The following is a 17,334-nucleotide window of genomic DNA, read 5'->3' as shown; positions in this document are numbered from 1 at the left end:
TTTTGCATTAATTATAGAAGATAGAACGTGTGGCATCTGCTGCGTTGAGCGCTAGCTCCATTTTAAACCAGATGCCTGAGGCACTTTTTTGGCATTTGGTAAACAAAAGCATGAATTGATGCATAATCGGTTAATTAATTAGTGTCTTTAAAAGCACTTTCGTCCATCGGAAAAGGTTTTTTGAGCAGAGGAGTAGAGATCACAGAGGAATTGGACCTGCAGTGCTGCCTGTCATGCTGTGAATAAGTCTTTTGTGGTCTTAGCACTTGACCTCTACTGTGTGAAACCATAATGCAGAGGTGGAGGGTTTGGAAGGGACAGTGTGAGTGTTGTGCAGCAGACAGGTCCATTCAGCTGAGGTGGACCTTGGGGTTGCTGGACGGGGGCAGTCAAGTCCATGCTGAGTGAGTGGGTAGGAGCTGAGAGAAGGATGTATAAATCCAGCATGTTTAATTTATTGAATTGTAGCAGTGAGGTTAAATTGCTGCAAACCAGAAAACCAGAACGGAATACAAAAGAGTTTAGAGAGTTACGTACAGAACATGCCTGCTTAACCAAATGGAGGGTCTTGTTTTAAATCTCAGGACTGCAGTTTAATGGCCACTTCTCATCAGTGAGAAATGGACATTTTTAATAAAACTCATTCAGTTCAATTTAATTTTATTCTCATTGTACATTTACAAGGTGCATTTACGGTTAATCATCAGCAACAGGCTATACTTTGTGTTTTCTGTGCTCTTTCACGCCTGATTCAACATTTAATTTCATTACAGTTCATTTCACTTCAGTTCAATTAGAGGACTGTGCAAAAGTCAGAGACCGCCCTTCACTTATTTAACTTCCAAAAACAGCTATTATGTGTCAGTTATTCATTTTTTCAGGAGATATTTCTTAGGAGACTAGATATAATAGCCCACTTGCATAAGGAAGGAGAAGTGAAAAAACAGTAGTTTCTAAAACTGGACTCCTAACAACTGTGCAGGACCTGGTAGACACCCAAACTGTCCCCATCAGATAAACAGCACTTAAAGCTTTCATCTTTGACAGAGAGGAGAAAATCAAGCTCCACTCTTGATTCAGATCTGAAATAATCCACAGGTGTTTCTGTCCATTTTTTTCTGTCCATTCTTCCATTGTGAGAAGACAACTCAGTTCTATGAGTCTGAAAGGATGTGTAGCTGTCAAGAAGCCTAACTGAGGAAAGAAAATAGACAAAAAAGGAAGAAAGCTTGCAAATCAAACAAAGAGGCTGCTGGTGTTCTCTGAACAATGGACTGACCACCCCATTGTCCAAACCTCAACATTACTGAATGTGTTTGGGATTACTTGGATTGTGAGAAGCAGAAAATGCAACCTCTTCCTGCAACTTCTATGACTGAACTTTGGAAAAATATCCCTGCAGTTTTCTTTCAAAAACTAAAAGCAAGCCCCCGAAAAGAATGGGAGCAGTAAAAAAGGCAAAGAGTAGACATGCTAAGGCAGCGGTCACACAGAAGATTAGTAAAATCTTAGTGGCAAAGAAGCCATGGATGGAAAAGGACACGAGAAGGCACTTTGCTTCAGGTAATTTTGTTTCGCATTGAGTTAATTGCAGTGAACTGAGAGAAGCATGAACCAATAGAAATAGAGATGACAGTCTCTCCTTTCTGGAAAAAAAAATAAATAAATAAATGGAGAACATCTTGTTAACTATGTAATGTTAGCTGTTCTCCAAACTATACATAGCCTCTAGAATCACATCAGAACAGCTCGTACTGGACTGTTTTTTGCTCCACCATGGCAAAGAAAATACTAAGGAGTTTGCTATTGTATTTAGATGTTAAGGCTAAATTTATTTTTGTCTTTTTTCCTGATGCTGAAAAATGAATAACTTGTACTTAACGCTCCTGAATGTAATGGGTGTTTGACTGGAAGTTAAATAAAGGAAGTGTGGTCTCTGACTTTTGAACTGTTTTGTACGTTGTCAATGTACATTTGCACAAGTACAGCATAAAGTCTCGCAGTGCATTTGTGGTTAACCCTGGGCAACAATCTGTATTTTATCATATTTGACTAATTATATGGTATCAAACTTTATTCAGATTTGTTCGTTTTGACTGAATTCAATTCAATTCAAGTTTATTGACATTATGCATTTACACAATACAGTGTTAAGACTTAAGGTGCATTGGTGGCAAACCAACCAACCAAGTCATGGGCAACAAAAAGCATTTTTGAAAATTTCCCTGCTGTATCTCACTAAGTTTGACTCACTGTAGTTCAAGTCACGTTCAACTTATTTTGACACCTGCTTGATGTTTATTTAGGTTAAATTTGGTTCTTTACGTGTTAAGTTCTGATCTTTACATGCCCAGCAAACGCCTCTGAGTACTGAACACATTATACATACCAGCACCACAGGATAATGTGTGAAGATAATTGTTTAACCCCTTAAAATCTCAGGCTTATTACATACTAAGGCTTATTATTCAGTAACTACAGGGACTTCAGTGCAAACTGGCTGGGTGTGGTAAAGCAGGAGAACGCATTCCGTGCAGCATCCAGGACTGGGATTAAAAACTATAACTCCTTATTTGCTTCATCCCTAATTCACACAGACAAATTCTAACTGCGTGAAATCTTTCTCAGAGGTAAGGGGTGTCTGTGGTTAAAACTGTTGATTTTGGGTTCGTTTGTGATCTCTTGACTAATTAAAAAAGACATATTTGAGCTTCTTCTGCGGTGCGGCATCAACATGAGAGAAGGGCCCTCCAGCCGGTACAAACACACAAATAACTGTGCTGAAATGATTAGTGCTCACTTTTTAAAGCTCTGAGAGTTTGTGTATGTGTGTCTGTATAGATCAGAGCTACAGCGAAGGCTTTAACTGTCGGGGTCCTGACCCAGATCAAGACTTAATGTGCACAAATACAGATGTCATCCCTGTTAAGAGCTCTTTCACTTAAGAGTGCGTGTGCTCGAAAGGGATGAGCTATAAGCCGGGTTGGTTGATATTGGCAGCAATTGGCTCTTGAGAGCGCATCTCCTTGGCCTAGAGAGACAGACACCTATAATGAAGAGAGGCCTAGCAGGCCATTTCAGTTTTAGCTAACAGTTAGTGATGTCATTTCACAGATTTATAGTGCTATTACTGAGCATTTATGGAGTTACAGATGTCTCAGTCATGCAAACCAGTGATTCCCAGTCTGAGTACAACATGCACTGCACATTTTCAGCTCAATTTCAATTCAGTTTATTTTGGTTTGGTTCAAATTAATTTAATTCGGTTCGATTTGATTCAGTCTGGTTCAGTTTGGTTCAGTCCAACTCATTTAATTTCAATTCAGTTCAGTTTGGTTTGGTTTAGTTAATTTCAGTTAAGCTCAGTTCAGTTTAATTCAATTCAATTCTAGTTCAATTCCTATTCAGTTCAATCAGTGTGGTGTTGTGGTTTAGGGGGCTAACAATTCAGACTACTGAAAACAGTAGATGAAAGTAGATGAAATATTTATATTTTATATACGTTTTGGTATCATTAATATTTGTAGTTACACAGTGTTTTACTAACTGATTGTCATTTCTCAATTAACACTTTTTAAAGTCAACAGAAACTCACAGTCTTAAACAATATATTGTAGCACTGGGTGCTTTGATCTCTTGGTTTCTGTTAATCACCACTTTCTTATTTTTTAATTAGTTATCTTCCTAAAAAAGTTATTCTTATGCAGTAAAGTTAGATTTCGCATTTTATATGCTTTTTTAATACTTACCACAATGGTTCTGTTCTGATTTACAAGTCCAGCCTCTGTTGTTATCACATGGTTAAAAAGAATGTGTCTCGTTTTAAGCTGCCCAGTTGCACAACTATCTGAGGTTTGTCCCAGTCAATAAAATTCTGCTGATTCTGCGATCAAAAAATTATCTGCAATATTATTGGCTGATAATAGTAACACCATGGGTCACTAATTATATGGGCAAACTCATATACTGGTCAGATCTTCTATATAATTGTGAGCAAGTGTGGGCGTTGTAGATTGAACAGATTTTCATATCAGATGAGGAGGAGGCTGCTTCTTCAGAGGAGCTAATAAGCTAACACTAGTGCTAACTGGGGCAGCGTTAAGGCCAATTTATAGTCTAGGTAACAAGTGTTGCTCGACAAAAAAAATACTGTGGTCGACAGATGTCGCAACGCTGTAGGCTTTCATAGTCCTTAAGGCTTTTGTGTTTTGTAGTAGCAGTATAACATACGTTTGAAACTAAACTGACTGGTTTAAATGCTCCAACTAGTAGACAATCTCAATAAAGTCTCAAAGTGCTGTTGGTAAACACTGACCATAGACAGAAAAAATGTATTTGTATGTTTTCCCTGCTCTATCAGACACATGCCAGACATTTAATTAGAAGCATTTAGCTCTGCTTTAGTTGAGTTAACTTACTTCAGGATCGGGATGAAGCCCACCGTAAAAAACACTGTGACCTGTGACCCTTATTTCCTTCATCTTTAATTCATCCAGACAAATTTTTGCTGTGCGAATCCTGGCTCAGAGGCCTTACCCAATAAGGCAAGTGGTCCAAACTTTTGATTTCGAGTAGCTTGTTTGTCATCTCCTCCGTAATTAAAAAGGCACGTTTGAGCCTCTTCTACGACGTGACATCAACATGAGAGAAGGGCCCTCCAGCCTGCCTGGCCATGCCCGTAGGAGCCCTTCTCCGGGGGTGGGAATACGGGGTGCCACACACTCTTAAACTCCCACCAATCCTCCAAGAGTCACTCTGAGTGAAAGTGGTGCCCAGCGGGTGTGGCTCTCCTATGGAGGGCACTGGGAGAGGAGGCTGGAGAGGCTTTTTGGCCTTAACTGTGCTCTAACTACTCAGCCCAGTGAAACTATGGACGACTCCAAGACCTCAGGTGTTAATCTCCTGTTTGTCGAGCTCAGGTTAGGGTTGAGTGCTGGTTAATTAAAACTGGAAAGAATAGTTGGGCAAAAAATGTTTACAATTTTCCTCTTCGCCAAATGTAAGACATGTTCTGTGTCTGAAGTTGGCTTGTTTAGTTTAGCACTGGAGCTGCAAAGCTAATGTAGCCAATGAGTGATGGAAGCTAGCATCAGTTAGCACTGTGCAAAATGCATGACTAAATCATTTGCAGGGTAGGAAAACCACAGAGAAACTGTATTTAAATGAAAGTTTGAGTACTTTGTCAAAATTTTACTTAGTTAACAGTGGAAGTATGGACCCATGATATGGAGTCACTGATAAAATATCATCATTTAAACATAATCAAGCATATAAAAGTAAAAGGTCAATGGACTAAGGACCCATATCCTACATTTTTCTTTTTATTTTCTTTGTATTTTATTTTTTCTTCCATTTTTCATCCACCTATGACGCTCATGGGGTTTTATAGACCAAAAAGATAACTCATAATTAATTTTTACATTACTATGAATTCAACAGGCTTTAAACGTGCCAGAAGGATTCAGACGCTCACGGTTAAAAGGAGAAAAAGAGGCTTTACTGTTAGAATCACAATCCAGGTTTGTGGTCAATAAACGGGTGTAGGTCAAATCCAAAAAGAACATCCAACACAAAAAGACAAACATAACAGAAGGCAGTAAATCCAAAAAAGTGTCAGGCAAAAGGCAGAGTCGAAAAACAGGCAAAATATGGTCATACACAGGACCGATAATACACACAGAAGAACGCTCAGTAGATCTAGAAAGATACAATACCTTGCAGTTACACTATGCTAAAGCCTGGGCTTATAAACTAAACTATCACGGTCATATGACATACAAGACAGGTGAATCAAGTTAGTATTCTGGTGAACAACAGCACTGATTGGAGTGTGAGGAAAGTTCAGGAGTCACTTGGGTCATGTGATCTCCTTGAGGATTCTGGGAGATGGAGTCAGAGTGTGTCTCAGAGCTGGAGGGATGTGTGACAAGGCTGTTTTTGTTACTCTGGCTTTAAGATGAAATGTAAGTTAATGTTCTAATTGGCTGCTCTGTTTTGTGCCTCACTGCAAAAGCAGTCTTTATAACAGCATAAATGGGTGGGGCTAAACTGCTTTAAGCTAAATCGGTGGATATATACAAATACTTTAGCTTTTGTAACATAAACAGTTAATTCAGATCTTATTAGCATAAATTAGTCATTGTTGTGGGCATTTCCATTGTGGACTGACATAAATTTGACTAACTGCTTTAATAATAACAATAAATTGAAATGCACAGGAACTCAACTGGCTTGCGAGAGACAAAGAGAAACATCTCGTGGCCTTTGAGATTTACAAATCTTCCAAAATAGTACTTAAGCACAGTAACCAAGTTCAATTACTACGCCTACAATTTTCCACCCCTGCACAACTGCCTTGACAAAGTGGACAAAAGTATGACTCATAGCTAAAAACAGTAGTAGAAGCCACATTCACGAATATTGAATTTTGTTTGTACTTTTGGCTATTTTTACACAGTTTGTCACAGTGTCAGAAACCACAGAAGCAAGTGTATTTGAGATTACATAACATCTCGCCACAGTTTGAAGCAAGTGTGAGATTATTTGAGCATGCAGTCTGTAGAATGCTAATTAATGAGCTACAAGCTTTCAGTACTTGTTAGCATCATAGCTCAAATGCAAAACTACAGAAGCGAACTTCTGCAGCAAACAGACCAATGAGCCAAAACTTTATGTGCTGTTGGTCGACCTAACAGCTCTGACCTGCCAAAGCATGGACTCTACAAGACCTGTGAAGGTGTCCTGTGCTATCTGGCACCAAGCAGTAGATCTTTTAAGTCCTGTAAGTTGTGAGATGGCACCGCCGCAGATCAGACTTCTAGTCAAGTCTAGTCAAAGTTTACTTATTATCACAAAGCAGCTTTACAGAAAAAATCCGGGTCCAAGCCCCCATCTGCAAGCCAGAGGTGACCGTGGCAAGGAAAACTCCTTAAAAGCAAGAGGAAGAAACCTTGAGAGGAACCAAGACTCAAAAGGGGAACCCATCTTCCTCTGGTTGACACCAGATAGCAAACGATAACAGCAGAGAAAAGGTCCTCTTCTTGTTCCAGCACATCCCACAGATGCTTGATTGGAATGAGATGTGGGGAATTTGCAAGCCAGGGCAACACCTTGCACTCTTTGTCAAACCATTCCTGAACAGTGTGTGCAGTCAGGCAGGGCTCATTATTAGGTGACGTGTCAACCTGACATGATGACATGAATGCCTGGACCCAGGGTTTCCCAGCAGAGCATTGCCCAGAGCATCACACTCCCTCCACAGGCTTGTCCTCTTCCTACAGTGCATTCTGGTGCCATCACTTCCCCAAGTGTACAGCGCACATGTACCCAATCGTCCATGTGATGTAAAATAAAAAGGGGAATCATTGGACAAGGCGCCTTTCTTCCATTGCTACAAGGTCCAGTTCCAATGCTTGTGTCCCTACGGTAGGTGCTGTTGATGGTGGACTAGGATTAAGTTTGTCTGCAGCTTTGCAGAAATTTGCTGTCAAATTCACTTACTTACTGCTGCATTATTTAATCATAGCCATTGCTTCTGCTGCTTTCCCCCTTGTCTGTATCTTGTACTGAGGGTCAAACCTTATTCTCTGCTGCTTATTATTTGCTATCTGTTGTCGACCAGAGGAGGATGGGTTCCCCTTTTGAGTCTTGGTTCCTCTCAAGGTTTCTTCCTCTTGCTCTTAGGGAGTTTTTCCTTGCCTCTGTTGCCATTGGCGACGCTCATGGGTGCTCGGACACAGATTGTTTTTCTGTAAAGCTGCTTGACTTGACTTCATGCCTGCCCTTAGAGTCTAATATATATCACAGACCTTGACATTCACCTTTGTTACGAGATATTTAACATTATTTGATTCATCTACGAGGGCTCATAGTGTTTTGAATCGTCAGTGTGTGATATTTTACCAAATTATCCCATGAATGCCAATAGTATGTAGTTGTAAATGACATCCTTATATCTTTCTTTATTCCCCTCCTTTTTTTTTACATACTGCAGCAGTTTTGTTTGCAGCAGGAATCAGTTAGGGTCCATTTGTCAGACGCTCTAGATTTGTGTAAATGTCTGCACGCGTAAAGTTCTGCTTATTTTCTTTTTTTTTTTCTCATCTTACAAAAGCTGGGATTTCATTTGTGCTTCACAGTTTCTTCGTTAGTGTTTGCAACGAAAAGATTTAATAGTAATTTTACTTTTGGAAATTCTGCTTCTCTTTTTTTCTTTCTCACCAAAAAAAAACATCCATTGTTCCAGAACACGAAACAAGATAAGACTTTAAAAACATAAATAATAATAACACACTAATAAGTGATTATTAGTGACACAAATGCACATGTTAACTTTCGTAATACATTTCAAAGCAAATACCCCCCCAAACACCTCCGCACAGTTAATCTCCATGTGCCTTACTGACCGGAGACTCACTCCTCTGAGTGATTTTGGCCAAAAAAAGGCTGAACTGCCAGGAGCTGACAGATGTCAAAAAATGACATCAGCGTCTCTGAGTGCCTTTTTCGAGATGACGAGCGTGATATGCCTCAGGATCCCTCAATCTCTTCCTCTTAATTCTCTGTCTCCCTTCTCTATGGCAAAAAGATACACCACACAAAGTACATATATGTCCAAAAGTATCCAGACACGCCTTTTAATTAGTGTATGCAGCTACCTTAAGAAGCACCCACTACTGACACAGGTGTTCAGTTGTACACACAGCTTACATAACCTCCATACATTAGGATTGCCAATAGAAGGTCATCACGCCCCAGCATTGGTCTGTGGAGCAGTGGAACTGTGATCCAGTACTAATCATCCAACATCAGTACTTGACCTCACTAAAGCTCTTGTGAAGCAAAAATGCAAATCCACACAGCAATGTTCCAACATCTAATGTAAAGCTTTCTCAGGGGCTGTTACTGCAGCAAAGGGGAGATAAGCTCCCTATTAAAGGGTCCACATCACGTAAAACCTTTTCTGGAATAAAAGAGGTTAAGTTTCAAAACATACCTCTCTCCATCTCTCCAGTCCATACAGCCCATATGCCGAAACTGTGCTGCAAAAACAGCTTGTTTTGTCACAAAAACACCACATATATACATCTATACACTCACACAGAGGTTATATGGTGCCTTTGAGTCTTTTAGTCCATGCTGTTTTTTAAAATACAGCAACCAATCAGAACAGAGATCATTTACAAACATAGTAATCATTATAATAATAATTATATTAATATTAAGTATTAATATTAAAATAAGATTTTAGCCTAAATCAAATATATATTTTAAAAAGCGTTAATGTGGAGAGGTACGTGTTGGGAGGTAAAATAGTCCACATGTCTTCACGTATAAAAATGTGTAGGTTCACTGATCGCCTTGGATAGTAAATAAAATGGCTGCATTTGTGTTGCAGACATCTGCATTCCATACAGTCCATATATGGAAAATAAGCTGCCTGTTTCTAATTCATTTGTTCATGAAAACCAATGCATATATATAACCAAGCGTCAGATGGAGTGGTTTAACGCACGCTGCCACTGGACTCAGCAGTGGAAATGTATTCTGTGGAACGACAAATCATGCTTCTCTATCTGGCAGTCTGATGGACGAGTTTGGGTTTGGTGAATGCCAGGAGAACATTACTTGCACTGTGCCAGCTGTAAAGGTTGGTGGAGGAGGGATAACGCTACGGTGTTGTTTTTCAGGGGTTGGTCTAGACCCCTTAGATCCAGTGAAGGGAAATCTTAATGCTTCAGCAGATCAAGACATTTTGGACAATTCGATGCTTCTAACTTTGTGTGAACAGTTTGGGGAAGACCCTTTTCTGAGCCCTGACCGCAACCCCATCCAACACCTTTGGGATGAACTAGAACAGAGATTGCGAGCCAGACCCTCTCGTCCAACATAAGTGTCTGACCTTACGAGTACTCTTCCGGGTGAACGGACAAAAATTCCCACAGACACTCAAAATCTTGTAGAAAGCTTCCCGGAAGAGTGGAAGCTGTTATAGCTACAAAGGGGGGACCAACTCCATACAATGCCTATGGACTTCGAATGGAATGTAAAAGCTTTTGTAGGTGTAATGTATAGGTGTCCCAATACTTTTGTCCATATAGTGTATGTAATGTCTCCTTTTTTGTTTTTTATTTTTTTATACATTATTTAAAAACACCAAATGGTCTTAACATTGTGTCAAAATTTTAGGATGAGTCGACCAATAGAAATTTCTTGGTAAAAACCAATTACACTAGTTTACAGAAAAAAAAAAAAAGGAATGTTTTTCCTTCTTCTATAATGTACCATTATAAATATAAATACACCATTTTGGAGATGACTGACAGCGATAATATGTGCACTTTAAAGAGTTTTTCATTTTGGAAGGGGGAGTCCTGCTGCCAGCAAAGAGAATTCTGAAGAAGAATCCCCCTTTTCTGCACAGCAGTGTGTCACAGTATTTATTCACCAGATGATACAGCAGCAAACTGATTTGGTAGTTCTCATTTGTTCTCATTTGTGACTACATTACAGTTTAACTCCTTAAAATCTCAGGCTTATTACATACTAGGACTTATTATTCAGTAACTACAGGGGCTTCAAAACAAAGTGGCAGAGCTACTATTAGGTTATAGAAGGTGTAATAAAACTGTGGGCCTGCTTGCCGGCCCTGGCCTTTTAAGGGGTTAACTTGCTTTCACTCTATCTTTTCCTAACCTTAACTTGCCAAATCAGCTTAATGGTAAAGTGAGCTGATATTAATGTTCATGTACTTAAAAGCGTATTCTCAGAATGCTTCATTTTCATGTTAAAATCATTAAAAAGTTCTCATGGGGGAATATAACTCTGGATCCCTGTATCTGTTTCTGAACTTATTGCCTTTTTCAGTGCTCATAAGTTTGCGAGAGCAGGGAGATGAGAAGAGCGGCGTGTGTCATTATCGTGCTGGAGTGAGTCATTGATTGGTGCTGGTTGTTTGCAAACTTTGGAGTTCGAACAATGCAGTTGTCTTAGCATAATTACAGAACGCCTGTCCTCCACAGTGCATCGCTGCATTGTTGCATCTTTGTGTTTTGATGTCACAATGCATTCTTACACCCCTGGAGATCAGACGTGGAGATGCTGTGGTAAAATAATGTCACTCTTTTGTTACATAATTAGTCAGTAAAAAGCGCCATCTATCGCAGATGAGCTTGAATTGGAATGTGTAGGAGAGAGCGGGTCTGTGAAGTTCGGTTCTGCCTCGTTGCTGTTAGTTTTCATCAAGGCTTCGGGAAATAAAGCACTTAGTGCTTAAACACAATGAAACGCCACACAACCTCCGAGCTTTTGATGCGTCAGCCGGCTGCCTCCCCTCCGCCACTTTCTCCCTTTATTTGGGGTTTAATACGGATGCAGAAAGCTCTTTGGAGAGAGAGAGCATGTGTGAGAGAGAGCGCGAGAGAGAGAGAGAATGAGGGAGCTTATCATCCAGAACAAAAGGTGGCTCACTAATAGAAAAAGTTCACTAACGGAGCAGAGGGTGTTCGGAGGGAGGAGGGATGCTGTAGTGTAATCCAGCAGGCTGTGCAGCCACATTAGCACGGTGGCTTATCATGTTACTGAATAGAGAAAAGAAGAGACTGGGGAAGGTTTGTGTGCTGAAAGCTATCAACTATTGTTTGTTGCAGCACTTTCGAAAAATCAGTATGTAGAAGTTCAAAACTGAATCCCCCCCTTTGGCCTTTTCTGAGCATCTCTCATTTACCATCTTTCAAGGACATTGCTGTAGATTAGGGACATGCACAGGTACTCGAGTACTCTGTTAACTGCTTGAGGTGCCAGCAATCGAACACTGAACTCACTGTTCAGGTGTTTCTTACGCGTCTGGAAGGACAGAGAAACTATACTGTGTGACAGTTTTACGAGTTGGGACTTAAACAAACATGAGTGCCTGAACATAAGCACATCATTAAGGGCGTGGCTGAGAAAGCAGAGATAGCATGGCTGGTGCTCTGGCACTGCTTTGTTGCTAGTTAAGTTAGCTTGGAAAAGCCAACTGACTGTTCTTCGGAATCTTCTTCTTATTATTCTCTGCTCAAAAACTAAAATGTTTCTCATCCTGCAGTTTTAGAGCTTGAACCACGAACTTTGCAGGATTGTAGGACCTATACTCGACAAGGTTGCTTGTACTTTCCGAAGCGCTCATAAAATTTTTTCCCATAGGAAATGAATGGCAGAATGTTCAGGATATTCAAGTCTAACTGCCACAAGTGATGTCACAGTGGACATCTCTCACACAGACACTCATACACAGTACACACAGACTCACACGCTTACAGCCTAATGCACAGCAATAACAGCGCAAACAGTGGATTTAAGGTGGCACTGCATTTAAGGCAACACTGAATTTAAGGTGGCAGTGAATTTAAGATATTAGTAAATTTAAGGTGGCAATACATTTAAGGTGGCAGTAGATTTAAGGTGGCACTGAATTTAAGGTGGCAGTGTATTTAAGGTGGCAGTTTAAGGTAGCACCTAGCAACACATTACCATCCGCCTGGGATACCTTAGCAACCGCCTAGCGGCATCTAAGCAACACTTTAGGAACCATCAACAGCCCATTTTAATGTCTGAAAGTAATTGGCTGGCTTTTTCAAGCCAACTTAAAGTTTGTTCACAAAATTTCACTTTCTAGTTACTCTTCATTTATATGTTAGCCAGATGCAGAAACTACGAATATTTCAATGACAGTAACATGTTGGCACGTTGTCCACTGAGGAGGAAAGATCTCATGTAGAAGACAAGAAGTCTTCATAAGCTTCCAGTGATGTAACAGTTTGGGTTAGCTCATTAGGCATCTGAGAGCATCCTTTCAGAATAAAGTGAGCAGGAAGGGGGCGGGAATATGTTATGGACACACCCACCCTCAAACAACTTCTATTTGAGAACTTTTATTCATTCTAGCCAAATTAATTTATCATCGCTGCCGTGACAAAACCTCATATCGCCAAAATGGTAACTTTTCCAGAGAAGGAAACTTTTTTTACTTTAAATGGATTGGATGGATTTTTTCAAAGTAATATCCCCATTAATCATAAAATTTAGCAAATCATAAAAGACAGCTCCTGTAAAAAAAAGACAAAGATGTAGAAGCAAGGTTTTGTTTTAATCTTGATATTAGAATCAAAAATCATATCAAACTTGAAAATATGTGTATTTCTATTTTTGAGACGCACTTTCACTCCACTACAGAGAATCACATACATTCAAAATAAAATATCCACTTTTTTTACTTTATGCTACTTGTGTCATCACTCTGAAGTGGGAAAAATGAACTTTATAGAATATTTGAAAGAATATGAGACACTTTCACAAGTAAATTTTACCAATCACAGTGCACCTTTACTGGAACTCCACATTTAAATACTGATGGTCTCATCGTAGCACTTTTATGTGGGGAATTTTTTAATCAGGCATCGGATATCCCAGGAGTTTGCATGGGGAGTGAAAATTTGCCCATTTGCCCAACCTGAAACCCAGTAACTGATCCTTAAGTACCTTCAAAAGCAAGTACTTTGTACATTAACCCCTTAAATCCCAGGCTTATTACTTACTAAGGCTTACTATTTGGTAACTACAGGGACACCAGTGCAAACTGGTGGAGCTATTCTTATTTTATAGAATTGTGTGATAAAATGTTGGGCCTGCTGGCCATTAAAACAACATTATGTAGCAAATTAACCTTAAAATAACAGCTTCAAATTTATTTTAATGGTAAACTGACTGAATGGCGTCTCTGTCGTTGCCACTCTGGGCCGGAACGCCTGCTATAGCGTTATGTAACTTTGGAGGAGCGGGCATGAACCCTCTCACAAGAACTGCATAATGCTTTATGGCGCCACGTTACACACCAACAAGTATGGCTCTTCAGCTTGCTATAAGTAGCTAGCTCAGTATTCCCAGCATGGACATCATGACAGAGACTGCAAAGAGTCCTAAGACATTGTCAGAGGAAGCGAGGAAGAGAGAAAGAGAGACTTTTACTCATGGCGAGAAAAGAGATGAAAGGATACAAAACAGTCTCACAGCTAATGGAAAAACAACAAAAAGTGACCTAGGCTGTAACCTTATCTGTGTCATCCCTGCCTCACAGAGTTTTATAGTTTTTGTAGTTTTTCCAGAAGCCAGAATCCCCAGTTCCATTTCAGGCCAGCATGCAAGGAAATAAATTCATCTCACGCCAAAAAGTTTGGTCAGTCTTTGTCAATGTCACGCTAAATAAGCCTTGAAAGTTTGCAACCTCCTGTAATAAAATCCTGCAACATTATTCTACCTTGTAAGTCAGCATGGATTTTTTTCTCTTCTCTTGCCAGTTTTGCGCGGAATTCTGCCTTGCTGGCAGAATCCGACTCCCCTTCGCATGTACGGGCGCCATGCATGCATATAGACGCTACAGATTACACTCGCAGTTTTGGTTCTTTACAAACAGAAACAACTGAAATGCAAGTGTAATCTATAGCATCCATATGCCTGCATGACAGGTGTGCACGTGAAGGGAAGTGTACATGATGGGGGGCTCACAGCGCAATTTGTATTTACAGCAGTGGTGCAAAAGTGAAATATGCTCTGCAACTGTAAGGGGAGCCCATGAGCAAAATGCTGCTTTAGGGGATGAACTCAAGAAAAAACAGGACTTCTATGTTTACCAAGAGTATCTCTGCTTTCAAGTACTGGATTTGTAGACTTTGTCCACCACTGACTGTTGTACCCATTAACCTTGTTGTAATGTCTTTGGAATAGACAATACAATAAGATTAAGACAATAAGTAGTGTTATTACACTCATAGATTTCATTAATAATTTAAGTCTGAACTAGAATAGTAGTTATGTAAAATATGGTAATGATTATAATTCTCTGCTGACACGTTTGAAGACTGACTGGATATTAGTAATGCTGTTTTAAAGCTAGTCTGACCTCCTTTCTGTTCTAAAGGTCATACAGTTGTCTGTGAAAATGCCTCTTCTCTAACTAATGAATATACATTTGTTATTTTCTTTTCAAGAACAACTTGAGGACGACAAATTGCACAGTAATGGAGGTGAAGCACTGTCACATTTTAACTCTTCCTCTCTGAGAGTCTGTCTGCATCTTCGTCATCCTCATTGCATAATAAAAGTCTCCTGTCACACTGTCACCATTACCATCATGTTCAGACACAGTGTGGAGCAGTTTGGCCGAATGAGAACACATTTCCTTCCTTTTTTCACTTCTGTCTCTGTTTTGTTGTGATAGATGCTGTCTGACTTCTCCTCACTGTTGACCCTCCATGTGACTCATGGTATCAGACTCACACTCCTTCACCGTCCTTTGCTTCTCTTCTCTCTTCTTTTCTGTTTTCTTTTTATCTTCTTTTTCTGTGTTTCTTTAATTCTCTTATTTCCTTTTATTCTAATATTTCTGTTTTTCTCTTCTATTTTTTACTTCTCTACGTATTTTTTCTTTTATTTTCTACTCTGCATTTCCCCTCTCTTTTCTGTTTTCTTTTCTCTTTTTTCTTTTCATCTTTTTTCTATCTTCTCTACTTTTTTTCTGTTTTCTTCTGTTCTTTTCTCTTCTGTTTTATTCTCTCATTTTCCCTTCTATTCACTTCTTTTATACTGTTTTCTACGTTTAGTGTCTTTTTTCTACTTTTTTCATTTTTCTCTTCTCTTCTCTTTTCTTTTATCCTAAGTTTCTTTTCTTTTTTTGTTGTTTTCTGTACTTTTTCTTCTGTTTTCTTTTTTTCTCGTCTCTTCTTTTCTTCGTTTCTCTACCTTACTCTTATTTTCTTCTCTTTAATAATTTTCTCTTCTCTTCTCTTCTCTTCTCTTCTCTTCTCTACTTTTCTATTTTCTTTTATTCTCATTTCATTTTTTTGTTCTTTTTTCTTTTCTTCCTTACTTTTTTATTTTCTCATCTTTTCATTTCCTCTCTTCTCTACACTATTCTTATTTTCTTCTCTACTCTTTACTACTTTTTTGCTTCCCTTCTCTTCTCTACTTGTCTATTTATTGCTGTTCACTTCTTTTATACTGTTTTCTACATTTCGTTTCTTCTTTCTACTTTTTATTTTTCTCTTCTCTTGTATTTTTCATTTTTTTTTCTTTTTTGTTCTTTTCTTTAATTTTTCTTCTTTTCTTTTCTGATCTTTTCTTTTCCTCTCTTCTTTACATCACTCTTATTCTCTTCTCTTCTCTTCTCTTCTCTTCTCTTCTCTTCTCTTCTCACAATCCACTGCTTGTTTGTTCCTTCCTTTTCCCTATTATAAGAGACATATTCTATTTATTTACAATGTTAATCACTATAAAATGTTCTGATATCCCCTGATTTCCCTGATTTATGCAGGAACCAGCAGTAACCAGCCCAAACAGGACTGGTCCATCCAGTGGCCTATGTCTGAGTCTGGTAAAGAGAACACGCCTGTGGGCACCCCGGAGCCTGGCCAGTGGGTTCGTCTGCAGCTCACTCAAAGCCCTAAACTGCAGTCGTCCCGCTATAGCCAGCATCTGTGCCACAGCCCGCAGGCCCTGGCCCCGCCCTTCTACTCCCTCCACCCGCACCACCAGGCTGACCGGCTTACAGTGGACTCCTACCCGGGCCTGCTGCCCTCCGGCCTGGACACAGGCCACCGCTCCCTCCCCCCGTCCCCCAGGCAGAGGCATTTTGCCCACATGCCTCCACGGACTCCCCTGGTGGTGAACACAATGACCCCTCCGGGCACGCCGCCGATCCGACGCAGGAACAGGCTGAAAGCTCCCGGCACCCCGCCGCCCTCCAGCCGCAAACTCATTCACCTGCTGCCTGGCTTCACCGCCCTCCACCGCAGCAAGTCGCACGAGTTTCAGCTGGGTAACCGGGTGGACGATGCCCAGACGCCCAGGTTAGTGCCTTAGCGTTGTGTACTTTTATGTCCCTGTCTTAAAGTGATAGTTTGGTGAAAAATCTAATTCATGCAACGTTCCCCTCAACAGTTTACCATCCAAAACATGTTTCGTATCTGAAATATGCTTCTTTAGTTTTACACTGGAGCTACAAGGCTAATACAGGTTCTATGAATATTGGTCCTCAGATTTTTTTTTGATATTGTCAGGCCTATTACCTCTAGGTTGGTTATTGGGACCTGCCACAATACATTGCGGCACGGGGCTAAGTTTCAGCGTAGCGGATGGGGAACTAGCCCACTGTAGACAGGAGCAGGCTGAAGCATGCATGAAGAGAAATCCCGCAAATCAATAAATAGCATAAATAAGGTTGAACTACCACTAAATCACACGTATATAAAATGATAACAGCAAAACAGTTAAAATGAATGAAGTTATTCTAAAGAGTTGCAA

At 39.9% G+C, this 17,334-nt stretch overlaps 1 protein-coding gene across 2 annotated transcripts in view; it reads left to right on the top strand.

Moving 5' to 3' along the window:
• Window positions 1-17,334, top strand: part of ksr2 (kinase suppressor of ras 2) — a 164,920-nt gene that overhangs the window by 34,829 nt on the left and 112,757 nt on the right. For both annotated transcript variants that reach the window (XM_036598989.1, XM_036598988.1), the window contains exons 4-5: window positions 15,024-15,059; window positions 16,346-16,880. In XM_036598989.1, coding sequence (XP_036454882.1) covers window positions 15,024-15,059; window positions 16,346-16,880 — 571 coding nt within the window. The remainder of the gene's footprint in view (window positions 1-15,023; window positions 15,060-16,345; window positions 16,881-17,334) is intronic.

Source organism: Colossoma macropomum, unplaced genomic scaffold (genome assembly GCF_904425465.1).
Source record: "Colossoma macropomum unplaced genomic scaffold, Colossoma_macropomum, whole genome shotgun sequence".
Taxonomy (NCBI): domain Eukaryota; kingdom Metazoa; phylum Chordata; class Actinopteri; order Characiformes; family Serrasalmidae; genus Colossoma; species Colossoma macropomum.
This window is presented reverse-complemented; position numbering and strand designations above follow the sequence as displayed.